Raw genomic sequence first — 17,223 nt, 5'->3', positions numbered from 1 at the left:
ATCAATTACGCTCTGTTTTCGAGATTAATAAAGTAAAGAAAAAAGAAAGTGAGGGAAAGGAAAAGACATTGTTTAACTTTGTGTTCCCGAGTTTGAAAGAATGAAAAGAAATTTGAAGGAATATAAGAGAAAGATTTTGCTTTTGCTCCAAATCCATTCATTTTGGACGGAATATTAGGAGGGAAAAATATAGTTTTCATTTCTTTTCATTAAAAAACTCGGGATCATAAATATTTTTTGGTTTCTTTCCAGTTATTTGTATTTCCCTGTTTAAAAAAACTCGGGAACATAATGTTAAGTTGGTTAATCTTTTCTTGAGTTTTATAAGTGTCATATATTCATATATGACAAAGGGAACACCTAAAAGGTGCAGGAAAATATGTTTTATGTTGTTTAGGGGCTTAAATTTTTGTGTAATACTATGATGGTGATAGTTGTAATTTACTTTGAAATTTCATATACCTTTACTAAACAACTTAGAGAATATGATACTTTAACATTTATTACACCTATATTTATTTATATATTCAGTTATGAACTATGAATGTATTTGAGAAAACTCGATTATCAGTTTGACATTTAAATTGTTCGGTTCATCGTTTGATGTTGTTGATGTACATGTTTAACAAGTTCGGTTTGAAACTTGAAACTAGAAGTTAACCAAACCAATCGCTTAACTTTTATTATTTATATCTATATTTCTTTTATTTTTAAAATATGTATTTATGTATATGTTTTATCATTACACAATTTTCAATCTTTGAAAAAAAAATGTTGAACCAGTATAACCAGCCAAACCCACCCACCCCGACTGGTTTGGTTTGTCGTTCACCAAAACCGTAGTTAGTGGTTCGACCTGCATTTTTCATCAAAACCAGCTTAGCCTGACCGGAAAAAGTTCCTTTATTCTATGCTGTATGCTCACATATATGGCTACATGGTGTATTACACTTGTTATATTCTATGCCCTTGAAAAGAGACATTAATACATTAACTTCAGCAACCTAAAACAGAATTTTGAACCACATTAACCTAATCAAAATACAATTATGGATTTAAATCATCCATAGTTATTTAATACAACAGACAGTTTATACAACAAAGATTCAGTTTTATGGGTCATGTTTCACTTCCTGAGTTTGAGGTTGCATTCTTCTCCATACCCCTGCTAACGCGCTCCCAAGAATCGAGTGGCAAACACTGGAAACCGCACATGGCACCGCAGTCAAAGGGTTTCCAAAGTGTTGTGTAGCAAGAACTACACCAAGCACCGAATTCTGAAAAAGAAAAACAAAAAGAGTTACTTTAATCAATCTTGAAACTTGAAAAATAGTCAACTCTTGACTTTTCTTAGTCAAATGTGGATATTATGTCTAGGACAACCACATTTCCAAACATGACATGGAAATAGTTAGGTTTTGGGTTGTCATATCTACCTGTTTAAACAATGGGTTGTGTTCAGGTTGACCCTCCAACCCGCTTAGTTAAACAAGTCGACCCACTAATCAGTTTATGGCCCATTTAACCCATTTTTTACAACCCACCGACCCAAATAACACGCTTACAACTTGATTGTTGCCCGCCAACCCGTTTGAGTCGTTTAGATAAACGAGTAAACAGGTCATGCTTGAGTTACAAGATTTTAAGTGTGTGCGGGTTGGGGTTGATGTTTTTGGCACGAATAAAAATACAGGTCGTGTTCAAGTTGAACAAGTCAACCCATCAACCCGACACAATTGACACCCTTGAATAAAACACAACCCAGATAGGCCCATTTACAACCCAAATAGGCCCGCTTATAAAAGAAACAAAGATGATTAAAATTTACCAACCTGCATTCCAACCTCGATAGATATTGTTCTTGAAGAAGACACGTCAACCCCAAGAATTCTTGAAAAAACATAACCGAAAAAAAATCCACTTATATGAAGAAGAAGCGCAGCAAGAACCACTTGCTGACCCGACATAAGGATTGCAGAAGAGCTTTGAGCAATTGCATTCCCACAAAGTACAGCTACTGTTGCAACCGCAATTGGTGGCATCAAGGGAGACACAATTTTCACAGCCCTTTTAAAGTATTGGTTCATAAATGCACCCACCAGCACAGGAAGCAGCACAACCTTTAACAAATTTCACACATGATTACGTGAAATTACTTATTTAACCATGAACATCATTGGAAACTATTCATTTAAAACGAGTGTCACCTGCAGTGTGAATAGAAGAAGCCCACGTGCATCGACTGCAACATATTGGCCCGCTAACTTAGCGGTCAGCATTGGAGTCATAACCTGATATTAAAAATCTCATATATGATTACAGTTTACGCAAATTAAAACACACACACACCCATGTATAGGGAAGGTTCTAGAGGGAAACACAGTTCTTTGCAAAAATACGCAGAACAAAATAAATGATTCATTTTTCCAATTTTAAAGAACTTTTAAAATGGTTGGAATGCAATGTTTATTCATCTCCCATGAAATCCCAAAAAAAAATGTGAACAAATTTTATCTATATATAGAACCTACACATGCGGAAGTCAAGTGTAGGTAATCGTTTAAAATTTAAAAATACATACAACCGAATTAGTTTGATGGCTTTTTTATGTACATAGCATACACATTTGTATTTAAGATGTACACAATTTTAAAAAAACATGAACAATTTGGGTTTGTTTTCTTTGTTCTCACAATATATGTGTGTATACTAAATAAAACGATAGTCATGTACCAACCACAGCTGAAACGGTGCTTGCAGCGGTCATTAACACCGAGAGGGCAACATTTCCCCTGAGAAAGTACCAAATTATGAGTTATTACTAGAAAGTACCGCCATATTATTATATAAACTTATAAAGTTGCATACCTTGCAATGTAAGTCACAATGTTACTCGCAGTTCCTAAAATTAAAAATGAAAACTTTGGTGATTGAATGAGGATAAGTATAAGTAAAGATCAAACAGAAAGAGAGGTAGTCGAGTGTGCTCACCCCCCGGGCAGCAGCCAACCAATATCAATCCCGCAGCATAATATGAAGGCAAGTTCAAAAGTTTACTGACGAAAAATCCTGATAATGGCATTATCTGCAACAAATAAAACAGCTATTTATTTCTAGATTTTCAAAAAGGAAAATTACCTAAAAAGTAAAAAATCCACAATTTTATTTTACTACTTCACTATTTACACAATAACAAGACCTAACTAAAAATCATAACTTTACACAATAACAAGCTCTAGTTTCAATATCAAGATTCATAACACAATCAAGATTCACACAAACATTAAGCTGCTAACCGAATACTGAAGACAGAAACCGGTCAACAGCTCTTTAGGCATAGACAATGCCCCTTTAAGATCATCAAACGTGAGAGTCATCCCCATTCCAAGCATAGTAAAAGTAATCCCCAACATAGTCCATTTGGGTTGGACCCAATTGTACGATTCGGGTCTCACAAGACCCATACCGGAAACGCAGTCCATATCGCCTCCCCAACAACCTCCACCAAACTCCCACCACGGTTATTATTCCCACTTTCGTCGCTTGCACTCAAGGTGTTCGACGAATTGCCGCAGAGAACTGGAGGTGGGAAATACCGTGTTTGGGTTAGGAAAGTCGGGTTTTTCCGGGTTGGTGTTGGATTTGTGAAGTGGGGTTTGGTGGGTTTTGAGGAAGTGGGGTTGCAGGTGAGATGGACTGATGATGAGTTGGGTTTTTGTAAGTAAAGGTGGGATTTTGATTTGGATAGATGATGGGATGAGAGCGGAAAATGTAGCATTGTGTGTTGTTATGATTCACCGCGTCGGATGGATCTGACTGAGATAATAACCGGGCCACCGGAGATACAGTACGAGGAGAAGAAGAAAGCAAAAGAGTGAGTGATTAATAACTGGGGTCGTCTCTTTCATCCTATTGTCATTTTTATAATTTTTGTATGTTTCTTTGTTTCTTGAATATAATACTGTGATAACATTTTATACACCACTTTCATGGTAAACTTTTTCATATCGGTCATGCATCAGGCTAAGTGTAATTGGGGCTTGGTTGAGCCCCAAATGAACCAACATTTTCATAACACGTGGCGCTGACTATGCATCTCAACCAAGCCCCCAGACCAAGCCTCAAAGGGTGTAATGGTTCAGGTGAGCTGGGGCTTGGTTGAGTTTTTTTTAATACTATATCCTAAATAAATATTAATACATAAAAATAGCGTTTTTAATTTTTTTTCATCAATTCCTTCCGAATGCGATCTTTTTCTTCCTCCATTATCGCTTGGTCGGATGGCGGTTGGTGGCTAAAGTCTTTGGCTAGAAATTCCAAACTCCTCATCCAGTTTCTATTATGTTTAGCTTGACCAATCGACTCGAGACCAATTGACATTCTAGCAATCTCTTTTCCGAAGTCGTGATCGGCGGTTCTTTTCCCATGTTCCCTACCTGGGGGGCGGCTAGAGCCTTGCTCTTTCAAATCGCCCTCGGACAAGTTTAGGTCGCAGTTAATTTGAGTCTCCGAGCCGCTAGAAGAGACGTAGGAGCCGGACTCGCTAGTTTTCGTACGTTTAGCCGATTCTTTTCCGACATCTGCATCTAGAGTAACTAACATAATCCATTTCGAGCACTTCTTGAGCACGTCCCACAAGTAGCGCTCGTCAAACATCTTCACCATCCCGTACTTCCTTAACACCTCCATTTCCACTCGTCGCAAGTGAATTGAAAAACTTGAAGATCATCGGACCCACTCTGTCGCATTCGGTTTGCATTTCGGTTATGTAGGTTGGTAAATAATCCTACAAACTTACGAATATCGGACCACTGACCCGATATCATATTATCGGTTCGGTCCCTACTCCCCACTTGCTCATAAAACAATTCCCGAACTTTGCTCCAAAATACTCGACGTTTATGAAAGTCGGCTATAAAAAAATAACAAAACTTTAGTAAATTGCAAACAAAAACTAAAAATTTAAATTAAAAAAAAAATGCACCAAAAAATAATTACCCTCGTTTCAATCATGAGATATCTCAATCCAAGCTCTAGCCAACGCTAATTTTTCATCCTTTTTCCAATGAGTAGACTTTCGCTTCGTCACAACCGGTGTCGATGAACCGCCTGCTTCTCCTGTTTTTATTCGTTTTCTTACCTTTGTGAGAGCGTTTTGTGGGTTTATCCGGTCCCGGTTGTGTCTCCAGAACGGAAAACTTGGGTTGTGTATCCGAGTTGAAAAAGTCGCGTTTTGAGATGCCACTAGATCTTGAAAGGCCTCGTCAGACATGTAGTCCAACCCCTGCATCTGAAATTGAGCGTTGTAGTTGAAATTTCTCGAACCCGACATGATTTTTTAACAAACTTTGGAAGATCAAATGAGAGGTATTAGTAGAAATATTGAGAGAAAGAGAATGAGATGGGTGATTTTAAAAAAAAAATGAATTGTGATATTTATAATAAGTTTGAATTTTTTTTTATTTTAATAGCCCAACGGTCACCCATCAACCAAACCAACGGCTATATTCTCCACGCGGACTGCCCCGCGCCGGTCAACCGCGCCAGGTGGCCACGCTGGCCTCTGCGCCCCCATCCATGATTCCACTACCCTTAGCCTTACTGACAAGTTTACGAAGAAGACATAAAAAACAGATTTTTCAGGTCCTATATGAACCGTATAGGTCTTCAACAACTCAAATCATGTACAACATGTATTGTCTTATATGAATTGTAAGGCGAAAGGTGGTGCGTGAAGATCCTATGCCAAAATAATTTGTCATTTTTATACCTAAGTGACTCGCTTTTTTCACGTTTAGTAGCACATGTTGAAAAAAGCTTTTCTTTCAATCGTGAAAATACTTATTTTTAATCTTAGAATCTTTATGTGGAACTCTAGATGCATAAGATACGTAACACACAAAAAGGGTGCCTTTAACTAGCACAACACCTCATCGAGAGGGGGGCACCACAAGCGACCTGGTTTTCTGTGGTGTTCCATGCGAACCCTATCGACTACATCAGCCCGTAAGGAGTACGTGATGACCATACAAATGGTCTTAAAGGAATGTGCTTAACGTCTTTTTTATATATTTAAACTTGTCTAAAGCGTACGGACTCTTCTAAAAAATTAATAATTACTTTTATTGTAACATTTGGTTTATACCAAGTGGGAAGATGAAATCTTACCATAAAAACAAACATGTTCAATATCAAACTTTATGTTGATCGAATTACAAACTTGAGTGAGATTTGAACATGCAACTTCTGATTAGTTACATAACTTGTAGCACTTGACACAACTTTAGAAACAAGTCAAGCCCCGTCTTCAACTATTATCATGACCACACATGGCTAAGATGTGAAAAGATGAATCTAAACAACCCTACAGGCTATAGATGTATGAACATAACCCCAGAAGAACACACCAATGTGACACATTATAAGTACTTCTTCCTTTTAATCTCTTGTTGATACCAATCCATATTTGGCATACTCGAGTACCTATAGCATACATTAGGTACCCCCCCCCCCCCCGATGTGTTGACACTTGATGATATTGATGTGCTATAAAATATATATCGTAAAAAAATCATTAATACATGATCCTTTACAATGTGCTGTTTTTTTAGAACACTAAACTAAACTTGCACACTCTCTAAACTACTCTTAAATCTGTGTTTTTATGTCGACCATGTGACTTGAACAGTTGAACTCTCGTCATTTGAGAAGAAACACCTCTAGCTAACATCTTAATACTACCAGACCCACGACCTTGGTTCATGTAGTTAGGATCATTCATGTTGTTCAGGTCACGGTCAATCCTGTCTCCGTGTTTATTCATGCGCGTTTTTATATGCATTTTATGTTAGAAGTTTTACGCATAAAATGATAAAATTTTGTTTCATAGTTTGATTTATTGATCAAGTCTTTAAAATTCAAATTCTCTTATTAAAACATATCATTTTTATAAAGGTTTATATGCAAATACATAAGATTCCCTTTATTCTGCTCACCATCAAGGGAATATGAATATTTGACCTAAGCATATAGTAAATGTTGTACAAGACCACTAGAATCTAGAGCATGTTAATCAATATAATGAAACTGTTATGTGATTTTATTTATTTTGTAATACCTTAATCTAAAACTAATCCTTGAGCAGAACCGTGTACAAGATTTGATTCCACGTGTCAGGAACACCCGCAAGACACCAGTGGCTGCAATCCAACATTCCACCAACATATTTTGATGGGTGCCCATCTTTTCTCAATTGAGTAAGTAGCGTTATATCGAGTAAATAAGCTGGATTTTTCATCTTTGAAATAACATCTTTCACCACTTGTTCTGCTTCATATCTTTTCCCTGGATAATTGGAACCTTGTATAGGCACGGTTTGATCGTCACAAGTCTCCAAACCTCCCGCACCCCAATCCGTGCCTCTGTTACCACAAAATAGAAACGTGTATAAGTCAATAACGTTCAAATTATAAAACTTTATGTCAATTATCTTTCAGTTTTTAAACTCTAGCATAAGATATCCCACCAATCACCAGTTACGATATAAAATCATATTTAAAAAAAGTAAAGAAATAAACGGGTCGACCCGTTTGTTAAAGGCAAAACTTAACAAATAATGAACAGCAGAAATCCCTTGGAAAAAGACTTTGGTCTTTTTAGGATTAGTGTTGGAGTCAACCCATCTAGCCCATGTGGTCAACGCTATCTTATAAGCATCCATAAGAGCCATGTCTCTATATAACCTTTCACCAACTTGATAATAGTCCCAACTGCAACCAAAAGTACTAGTTTAGAAACATGTTTAGAGGTGACTAAATGAGCTGGGCCGAGTCAAGTTAGGTTTGACTCGTTAGAGATAAAACAAGTCGTACGATTTAAGCGGTCCACCATGAATCCACCAATGGTAGCTGTTGAAGATCAAAATATCCGCATCTTCCCATATTCGTCCACGACTGATCGAGTCTAACCTTATAACTCGTCCCTTTTCCTCCGTCACAAGGTCTACAAGAAACCCGTTTTTCAAATACATAATTGAAACTCCATGCTCCTTCAATCACACAAAAACCAATGTTTTAAATCAAGAAACTAAATTGTTTTTTTTAAATGTTTTTGATGCATGGAAATGAAGACTCACAGGATAGAAAATAGTTGAGAATGATCCTTGATGAGTTAGACGAAGGTTGTATAGTCGATTGTGGCTATAAAGCAAGCATGCTAACGATTGCCATTGATTATAACTTAGCGAGTCCCCGACAAACAATATCTTCTTCCCCATGTTTCTTCTTAGAAAATCCTCACCGTTAAATCTAAAAAATAGAGAATATTTTCAACTCATGTTTTTTCACTGTGTCTTGAAGTTCGTAAAACTGGATAAATCAAACAAGAATCGGGTTTTTTTTTGTCTTGTAGCAGTTGAAGTTGTTATCTCATAATGTGACTTCAACTGCTACAAGACAGAAACCTCAAACACTTGTATGACATCCTCAGAGTTGGTAACTCCAAGACACACTGATCGATATAACGACTAACACTTTAAACAAACAATATTAATTTAGACATTTGGTTGCAAACTTGCAATCAATGAGGAAAGGTGAAACGAAAACGGACCTTGAAAGTGAACAACCGTGAGGCTGCCATCTGAAGTTGAGGTACATGTTATCGGGTCTACCATTTTTCTGGCAATTCAAACCCGGGCTTATAAATGGGCATTCTAACGCGTTATACATAGGGTATGAACCTGATTTGTCCCATACCCATTTGCCTTTGAATAAATCACACTTTTTTTCATCTGTATTAGCACCACCACCTTCCATGGTTGATACATAAACAAGAAGAAAACACACAGTTTTCAGTCTCATTTTCAACATGATACAAATTAAGATACAAGAGGCTTTTTGTGAGTGGCTAGAGTGGTTGGAGGGTGTGTTTTTTGTTTTCTTCTTATTAAAATAGATTTAACAACTTCTGTCCTTCAAGAAATAACATTCTAGTTTTGACAAAAAAATTGACCCTATTTTTTTTTGTTCTCATTTCAATTTGTAATCATAAGAAAATGTTTATACAAAAATATTTATGTGTGTAACATAATTGAAAGTGAATCTGAGCTTGAATCTGACACAATCGTGTTAGGTGGAGTACTTTGAATGCAAATTGGTGGCTCTACAAGTTTTCTTGATTAAACTCAACGGATCGAATAGCTCAAAATTATTCATACAAGCGTGCTTGCTTTGATAATCGGAATGTTCTTAAACGTCTCAAACCTAAGTAAGTTGGCTGGGTCGAGCGGTTTGAGATTTATAGGGTTCTAGACAGACAGACACGGGTTGATTTTGGTGATTTGATGGTTAACGATCCAGCCTGACAGTTTCGAACTGTCTAAGTATTATTCGCATAGACAGTCTTAAATCATTTTATAACTTAGCATGGTAACACTTTGTAAATACTTAATATAGATGAAAATGAAACTCTTTATGTTAATATTCTAGAATAGAAATATTTGCCCAATCAACTTACCACCACAGGCTCTACCAATAACCTGCTATGCTTAATATTTAATAAGTAAAAGCTTTGTTTGTTCTTGTATACTTAACATAATCAGCTAGAATGAAGAATACTTTTTTGTTTAATCACTCCCACAAAATTGCAAGACTTCTATCTTTTTATTTTGTATATAACAAACCAGCATATACAACTACATGATAGTTTGTTTTATGTGAACATAAGATTGTAGAGCAACACATTCCAAGTATCAGGAACTCCAGCCAGACACCAGTGGCTGCAATCCCTCCCAGACAGCTTGCCAAGCCCGTACTTTGATGGATGACCGTCTTTTCGCAACAGTGATAGGTTGGTTATGTCCAGTAGAGTCACAGGTTTCTTGATGGTTTTCAATTCCTTCTTTAGAACCGTCAATGCCGCAGGCGTTGATCCGGGATAGGTGGAGCCGGGAACCGGTAGTTTCTGTCCTATGCAGCCTTGTGCCTTTGGTTCTCCCCAACTAGTGCCACTGTCATGAAAAAGATAGGAACATGATAATTATGAACAATAATATTTGATTATTTACTACTTTAGAATTTATTAAAAACCCTTTAGCTGATAATAATCTATGTGACAGTGTCACCGGCCAATAACACTTATAACTTTTACTTTTGTTGTCAATAACAATCCTACGTAGCCACGTGTCACACAGACCCTTGACTATGTGAGAATGAAAACGAAAGTTCACATTATCGATATGGATTATTATCGATCAATTAAAGTCCAATTTGTGAAGAAAAACTAATAAACTTACTTGTAATGTGTAGGTGAAATTCCTTGAAAGAAAACCTTGGACTTAAGTGGATCAATGTTGTCATCAACCCATCGGCCCCATGTATCAATGGCCTTACCAAAAGCAACAAGTCGATCCATATCTTTATACACTTTGTCCCCATCTTGTATAAAGTCAAATCTGCATAATCATTATCATTATCATAACTATAACTTCATTCAATGCGTATCATATTCTTATGATATTGATGTATATATGTAATAATATTTATACTATACAACTACATATTACATCACATACAACATTAATTATTCATACACATAAAAAAATGTAACATACGGTTGGGTTGGGCCTCTACGGCTCCACCAATGCCACGTGTTAAACACGAGGTAATCAATGCCCAACCAATGCTTGCCACTTGTAATCGAATCCAATTTCAACACCCTTGATCCATTCTTATCCTTGATGATATCCACTAAGTATAAGCTATGATGGTAAATCACTTTCGCTCCATAGTCCTACAAGTGAACTTGTATTAATCATAAACAACCCCATTTCACAATTAAAAAAAACACAACTTGTAGCAAAATAAAAATAAACTGATCACTATACCCTAAAGATGTAAACACTTAAACCACTGGCCTTGGAGAGTTTCACATCATAACCTGCGGAGGGTACCGATGAATGTATCATACATATCAACGATAACCAATGGTTTTTGCTTAAAGAGTCTCCCACAAACATTATAGTCTTCCCCCTTAGTTTCTCCAACAAGTTTTTACCATCAAATCTGTAGCAAATAATTAATTAGCGAGTAATTTGTTGTGATGTACTCTCTCCTTTCATCGTTTACTTCTATCAAGATCGATAGTAAGAAAGCGAAAAACAATGATGATTAATAATTTAATGTTTCTATACAAGTTTTACATTTTACATGATAGCAGTTTTGTATAATTAAAATTCAAGTAGGTCATGTGTCATCTTGGTATGGTCTAGACGTAAGAAAATTAGCAACAAAAGAGGGAGATCGAGAATATGGGCAAGATATATTATTATAGGGGAAGGTTCATGTGCATTTTAGTCTTAACATAAAACGCAGGAAATAATACCAATTTATAAAAAAATGAGAACGTAAGAAACAATACCAACTACAATAGCAATCTATACAAACAATTAATTATAATAACAAAGAAAAAAACCTAAAAATTACAACAAAAGAATCAAACTCAAGAACAAAATAGTAACAACATATAACAGCAAATACTTATATCAGCAAAAGAAAAAATCTAATAATAACAACAAAATATAAATAAGCAAATACTTATAACGTCTCATAATCGAAAATTAGCAAATACAAACAAAAAATAACAACAAACAATTATAAAAATAAACCTAATAATAAAATGTATTTGATCCTGTTTCTATTATTATATATGCATATAATTTATATTGGGATTATATTTTATATATTTATTTTTCTATGTTTACATATTATTTTGATGATATGAGATGCAAATGAGTTAATCATGATTCCATTACACATTTAAAAGAAAGTATATCAAATTAAGTAGTAGTAATAATAATAATAATAATAATAACAAATAATAATAATAAATAAGAAAATAAGGTGTTAACATTATTAAACTTTAAAACGAATAAAGCTTATATGGCTATTCGGGTTTTTATTTCATCTTTGTTTAAAAACTGAAAAGCTTATATTAAAAAAGAAATTTGTGATTAAATTATACTAAGAAAAGAATTTCCACACGTAATGATTCAAAGCTTTTTTGGACTGGTTTGAATATAAACGTGTTATCATCAAAACGATAATTAGACACTAATTTTGTAAAAGGCTTGCGTTACGTATAAAAAATGTGATATGTTATTTTAAAAGAGATAGCAACACAATTTGTTGTCAGTTTACCTTATATTTTGACATAAGAAAAACGTTGATATTGTTATGATAAAAAGGTATTTGGATTACCTAAAAATATTTTTTTTATCATGCCACCCTATATACCATAATGTAATTACCCCATACCAAATGGTGTGGTGACAAAGACGGTTTAATTTCAAAATGATGGCAGGGGTTCGATCCCCTGTAGTGGTGGTTTGTAAATATATATTTGGTTGTTAAAAAAATACATATATAATTATAAAAAATAATGATTAAATCTGATATACTTTGATTTGATTTCATAACTTCAATAATAATTAATATGTTGAAATCAAATTTTCTTGTACTTAAATACCAAAAATAAATTACCATTGACCTTTAGTTAATCAATAGTTTCATACAATATTTATTGCCTTGACTCATTTAATAATCATATAATAGTGCATACCCAAAACAGTAATAGTATTTTTCTTAACAAAACTTGCATATGCACATATACTGATATACCTTGATAAAGAGCATGCATGGGGTTGCCATCTGTATTTGAGATATTGATGATCAGGCCGTTTGTTATTTAGGCAGTCGAACTCTTTACCAACGAAGGAGCACACTGACGCGTTATAGAGCGGATATGATTGGTCGATCACCCAGTTTCCTTGGAATATATCGCAACACTGATTCTTGCTTTCGGCATTGATGAACACAATTGCAAGAAGAAGAAACACAAAATGTTGATGAACCTTAAAATCCATTTTAATCTCTCATGCAAAGAGAGAGTTGCTTGCTCGCTCGCTCTTTGTATTTAGGCATTCAATATGATGAGAATAGGTATTTATAGGGCGGTGTCTACACAATGTGTAATATCAAAACATGCTTATATTAATTTTATAACTAGAAAATATTAATTAATCCCTATAAAAAAGGTATGGTATTAATTATTCAAAACTTCATACAAAAATAAAACATTTTTCATTTTTCTTTTCAAGGTAAGACTTTAATTCACCAAAGGACTTCTAGCCTAATGGTATCTTGGTAGTGGGATAAGACTTACTGACCATAAGGTCTTTGGTTTGAATCTCACAAGAGATGGTTTTTCTCAAATATTGAGTTTCCTCCTGAATTGGTGGCTTGGTGGTGGATATGATCGCGTGGTACCACTGGTGGCACGATGATACTCCAGTGGTCCGTGAGTGATCCAAATTAGTCGTTCAAAAAAAAAGACTTTAATTCGTTTTAAGTTTTAATTTGCTTATTACGAATAAGAACAAGATATTGATTAGCTTAACTTTTTTTTTTCTTATTGGCGAATTTATGTCATATGAGATACTTGAACCCAAAACCTCTTAACCTCTTGGTATTTTAAAAATTTTATCTTTGTTGATAGGCCACCAACCCTCTTTGTTAGCTTTAACTATTTCATGGAATTTTTTTGTTTTTGCACATTAAAGGACATTTGTGGTTTTTAATTTTATCAATTACAAAATGATGAAAATTTAATTATTTGTTTGTTTACGCATCTCTAATGACTTATTTGATATTTTTTTTTCAAACGACCAAGATTTAATAAAAACAAAAGCAGAAACCCCTAGCCAGAGTCAGGGGTCCAAAAAACATACAAGAAAGGAAACAAAAACAAATCGGGAACAAAGTTACATAATATCGTCTACAAATGAAAATTAACAAAACAAATTTTGCATAACTCGATCACTTTCCCGTGATATATTTTTCCGTCTTTTGTTTTTCTTCCGGCCCTTTTATTTTGTATGTCATAAAATTCATTGATTACTGATTGACTCCTTTTCAGTCAAGATCAAAGCTCGAACACATTCATCCAAACTATATACTAACTTGAAATATGAGAATCTCCCCTAAGTCTATGGTTCTCTGAACCTCTCTTTCCTGATCTTCGTTTGAGCGAATGCTGCTCGGAGACACTTGCTCATCAAAGTTGACTTCCTCGTCCAAATTATTGAAGCGTAGCTTTGTGTTGTGAACACTAATTATCCAAGCCAATTATAACACCACGATGACCCAATCAAGTAGAGGTGCACAAATCGGATATTTTCAGGAACCGATTATGGGTATGGTCAATAAAAGTCAAAACCGGGTCGGGTAGGAACCGGTTTCGGATATAGTCGGGTATTTGACCGGGTTTTCGAGATTTTTTCGGTTCGAGTAGGGTCGGGTCGGGTTTTGACCGATTATTTCCAGTTCTGGTTCTGTGCAGGTCCGAGTTGGTTTCGGGGAGAAATCCTATACCAGGTCGTACCCGCGAATCGGGTATGGGTAGGAATCGGTTCCAGGTCGGGTCCAGAACCGGATATTTTGTGCACCTCTACAACCAAGTAGCCCATGAGATTGCAGGCATGAATGAACTTGAATGCGTGTACCGTCTGATTTCTCATCTCCATTCTCTCAGTTATAGGATTTTGTTTCCCATCTCTTCTTGTATCCAGTTTCTTATGAATCAATGAAATTTGAACAGATTACTCTCTAGATCTCGTGTTTGATTACTAGTTTGTATCGATTCACTTCATTTTGCATTGAACTTTGACGTACACCATATTTTCTTTAAAATGAGTCAAATTTGTTATATATATTTTCCTTAATAATATTTATGTGATAAATCATAATGTAAAATGTAATTATTTAAAACGCTTAAAATATCATGCATAAGGTCGTTAACTTCTTGGTTAACTTTGACAACCAAAAAGTTAACCGGTTGATCTATCTTATCCGAGAGCTAGTGACAACAAGAATGAAAGAGGGTGGGTCAGTTACAACGCATATCAATAATCTTAATTCGATCTTGTCCCGCTTAGTGTCAGTTGACATTAAGTTTGATGATGAAGTTCAAGGCCTCTTGTTATTATCCTCTTTGCCCGACAGTTGGTCGCAAACAGTGACTGCAGTTTGTAGTTCGTCTACAAATATTACTTTCGATAGGATTCGAGATCTGATTCTGGGAGAAGATTCAAGACGCAGAAGTTCAGGTGAATCATCAGGCAATATGCTAGTCACAGAAGGTAGAGGTAGGGGAAAACAGCGAGGCAGTGGGAGCATGAAGAGGAGTCAGTCTAAGACTCGTAAGGATATTGAATGTTGGGGTTGTAAAGAGAAAGAACACTTCAGGAATCAGTGTCCGAATGGTAAGAAAGATGTGAACGTTACAGAAGACGACACAGATGACGGGGTCAGTAGTGATGAGGCTTTGGTTTGTAGTGTTGAGAGTAGCGTTGATGCTTGGGTGATGGATTCTGGTGCATCGTTTCATGCCACTCACTATAGTGAAATGATGAAGAATCTTAAATTTGGGGATTTTGGAAAGGTTCGACTAGCGAATGATGATATTTTAGAGGTTACGGGTATGGGAGACGTTGATTTGATAACTTCAGCCGGTACTTCTTGGACTTTGAAAGACGTGAGGGTTATTCCAAGTTTGAAGAAACGTTTGATTTCAGTTGGGCAGTTGGATGACCAGGGGCACGATGTTAAGTTTGGGAATGGGCAGTGGAAAGTAGTCAAAGGGAATCTTGTGGTTGCTCGTGGCACGAAAATGGGTTCATTGTATATGGGCGGCATGTCATCGAAAGGAGTGGATCCAGTTTTGGTGAAAGACAAAATCCGGTTCACAGAATCTCGTGGGCAGAAGAAGGTTCGTTTTGCAAGTAACAAACCCAGAGCCAAAGTGAAGATTCAGGATGAACGAGCTAGGAAGGTTAAATCAGTTGGGGGACATCGTGACAGTGGGAGCACAGGTCGTGTTTCAGTTACAGTTCCAGGTCGACAGTGGATTAAGAAAACCAGTATTCCAGCTGTAAAATCTCTCCAATGAATTACTTGCTGAATATGGAGAGTGTTTGTTCTCAGGTTATCTCAGGATCCGGTAGTTCGTTACAGTGGGAGCCAGTAGGGACAGAGAATGGGTCAGGGGCAGTTTCAGCCGTGACTGACGTGTTGGAGCTCCGGGGAGCTTCAACGGGCCTTCTGGTTAATTGATGAGAAGGCGGTGGCAACTAGAAGAAGTTTAATGTTCAGATTACAGAAGTACAATCAGGAGTGCAGACGAGAGTATTCAAGGCCTCCGAGTGGGAGATTGTTGGGTTTCGTAGGCCTTTTGTTGGCCCGATTTATTATTTGAAGTCCAAAGGGCAGATGGGTGTAGGGTGGCCAGACCGAAGCCCGGCCCGGTTTAGATTTCTTGCATAATAATTTACTAACCCTAGTTCAGTCTCTATATAAACAGCATTATGTACTTGTAATCTTTTGTCACTCAATAAAGAATATCTAGTTGCCACCCGTGGACGTAGGTCAGTTTAGACCGAACCACGTTAAATCCTCGTGTTCGTTTATTGCTTTTGTGTGTGTGTTCAGTTTCGTGTGTGCGTTTAATCCTAACAATGATAACCATATTAGCTGCATGTGTATATTTGAGTTCTTCTTGCAAATATGATTTCAAACTTAGAACTTACTTTCTATAGTTTCAGCTGACGAAGTTTTCCTCCTTTTCCTAAGAGGTACAAAGATACAAACGCTGATGATTATTAAGATGAAAATGACTATTGAAATAATGGCCATTATCTGCACGATCGTGCTAGAACTTTTTCCTACAAGAAAATGAACACATTACCGAATATTCGTGTATTAATACGGTCAAATAAATTATAAGAAGGATTTTATATAAATAAGTAATCTATAATATTAACAATACCACGGTGCGTTATGCTAATTTAAACATTTATCAAGACCAAAAATCAACTTCTTTAAAAATGTGAAATAATTTGAGTTTATTTAGGCTTCAAGAATATGTATTATCTAGAATAATAAAGATTCATGAAATGTAACAAGGATATTAAGGATGTTAATCAAGTTGGAAGTCATTTGACATGGATTCAAAATCCAAAGAGATGCTGGTTTACTTAGAGAACATGATAGAGTCATAGTAGGTGCCCTAGTGATTCGCATAAGTTCCCTGTCAACTTTGGCAAATTTCAAACGCTTTTGGATGTGTTGAAATAGTGCTAAAATTGAACGTATAGAGTCAATGAAATTAAGT

At 35.9% G+C, this 17,223-nt stretch overlaps 2 protein-coding genes and 1 pseudogene across 3 annotated transcripts; all 3 read right to left on the bottom strand.

Moving 5' to 3' along the window:
- Positions 1 to 821: 821 nt before the first annotated feature.
- On the bottom strand, positions 822 to 3,778 carry LOC143531585 (putative sodium/metabolite cotransporter BASS1, chloroplastic; annotated as a pseudogene). The gene is made up of 7 exons (XR_013135044.1): positions 3,297 to 3,778; positions 2,992 to 3,085; positions 2,869 to 2,902; positions 2,738 to 2,792; positions 2,208 to 2,291; positions 1,833 to 2,120; positions 822 to 1,277 (listed from the first exon to the last, which is right to left on the bottom strand). The product of XR_013135044.1 is annotated as a putative sodium/metabolite cotransporter BASS1, chloroplastic (transcript).
- Positions 3,779 to 7,086: 3,308 nt separating this feature from the next.
- LOC143531569 (protein trichome birefringence-like 42) lies at positions 7,087 to 8,867 on the bottom strand. Its single transcript, XM_077026836.1, has 5 exons — positions 8,608 to 8,867; positions 8,135 to 8,306; positions 7,872 to 8,047; positions 7,611 to 7,769; positions 7,087 to 7,421 (listed from the first exon to the last, which is right to left on the bottom strand). Exons 1-5 carry the CDS (start codon positions 8,865 to 8,867, stop codon positions 7,130 to 7,132), a joined length of 1,059 nt encoding a protein of 352 aa, XP_076882951.1. The 3' UTR covers positions 7,087 to 7,129.
- A 734-nt stretch (positions 8,868 to 9,601) lies between these two features.
- Positions 9,602 to 12,923, bottom strand: LOC143531568 (protein trichome birefringence-like 41). The gene is made up of 5 exons (XM_077026835.1): positions 12,675 to 12,923; positions 10,883 to 11,060; positions 10,610 to 10,788; positions 10,292 to 10,450; positions 9,602 to 10,006 (listed from the first exon to the last, which is right to left on the bottom strand). The coding sequence occupies exons 1-5, from the start codon at positions 12,917 to 12,919 to the stop codon at positions 9,709 to 9,711; spliced, it is 1,059 nt and encodes a 352-aa protein (XP_076882950.1). The 5' UTR covers positions 12,920 to 12,923; the 3' UTR covers positions 9,602 to 9,708.
- Between the last annotated feature and the right edge of the window lie 4,300 nt (positions 12,924 to 17,223).

The sequence above is a fragment of the Bidens hawaiensis genome, unplaced genomic scaffold (genome assembly GCF_021521415.1).
Source record: "Bidens hawaiensis isolate Kalapana, Puna unplaced genomic scaffold, B.hawaiensis_p1.1 tig00009192_1, whole genome shotgun sequence".
Classification (NCBI taxonomy): Eukaryota; Viridiplantae; Streptophyta; class Magnoliopsida; order Asterales; family Asteraceae; genus Bidens; species Bidens hawaiensis.
This window is presented reverse-complemented; position numbering and strand designations above follow the sequence as displayed.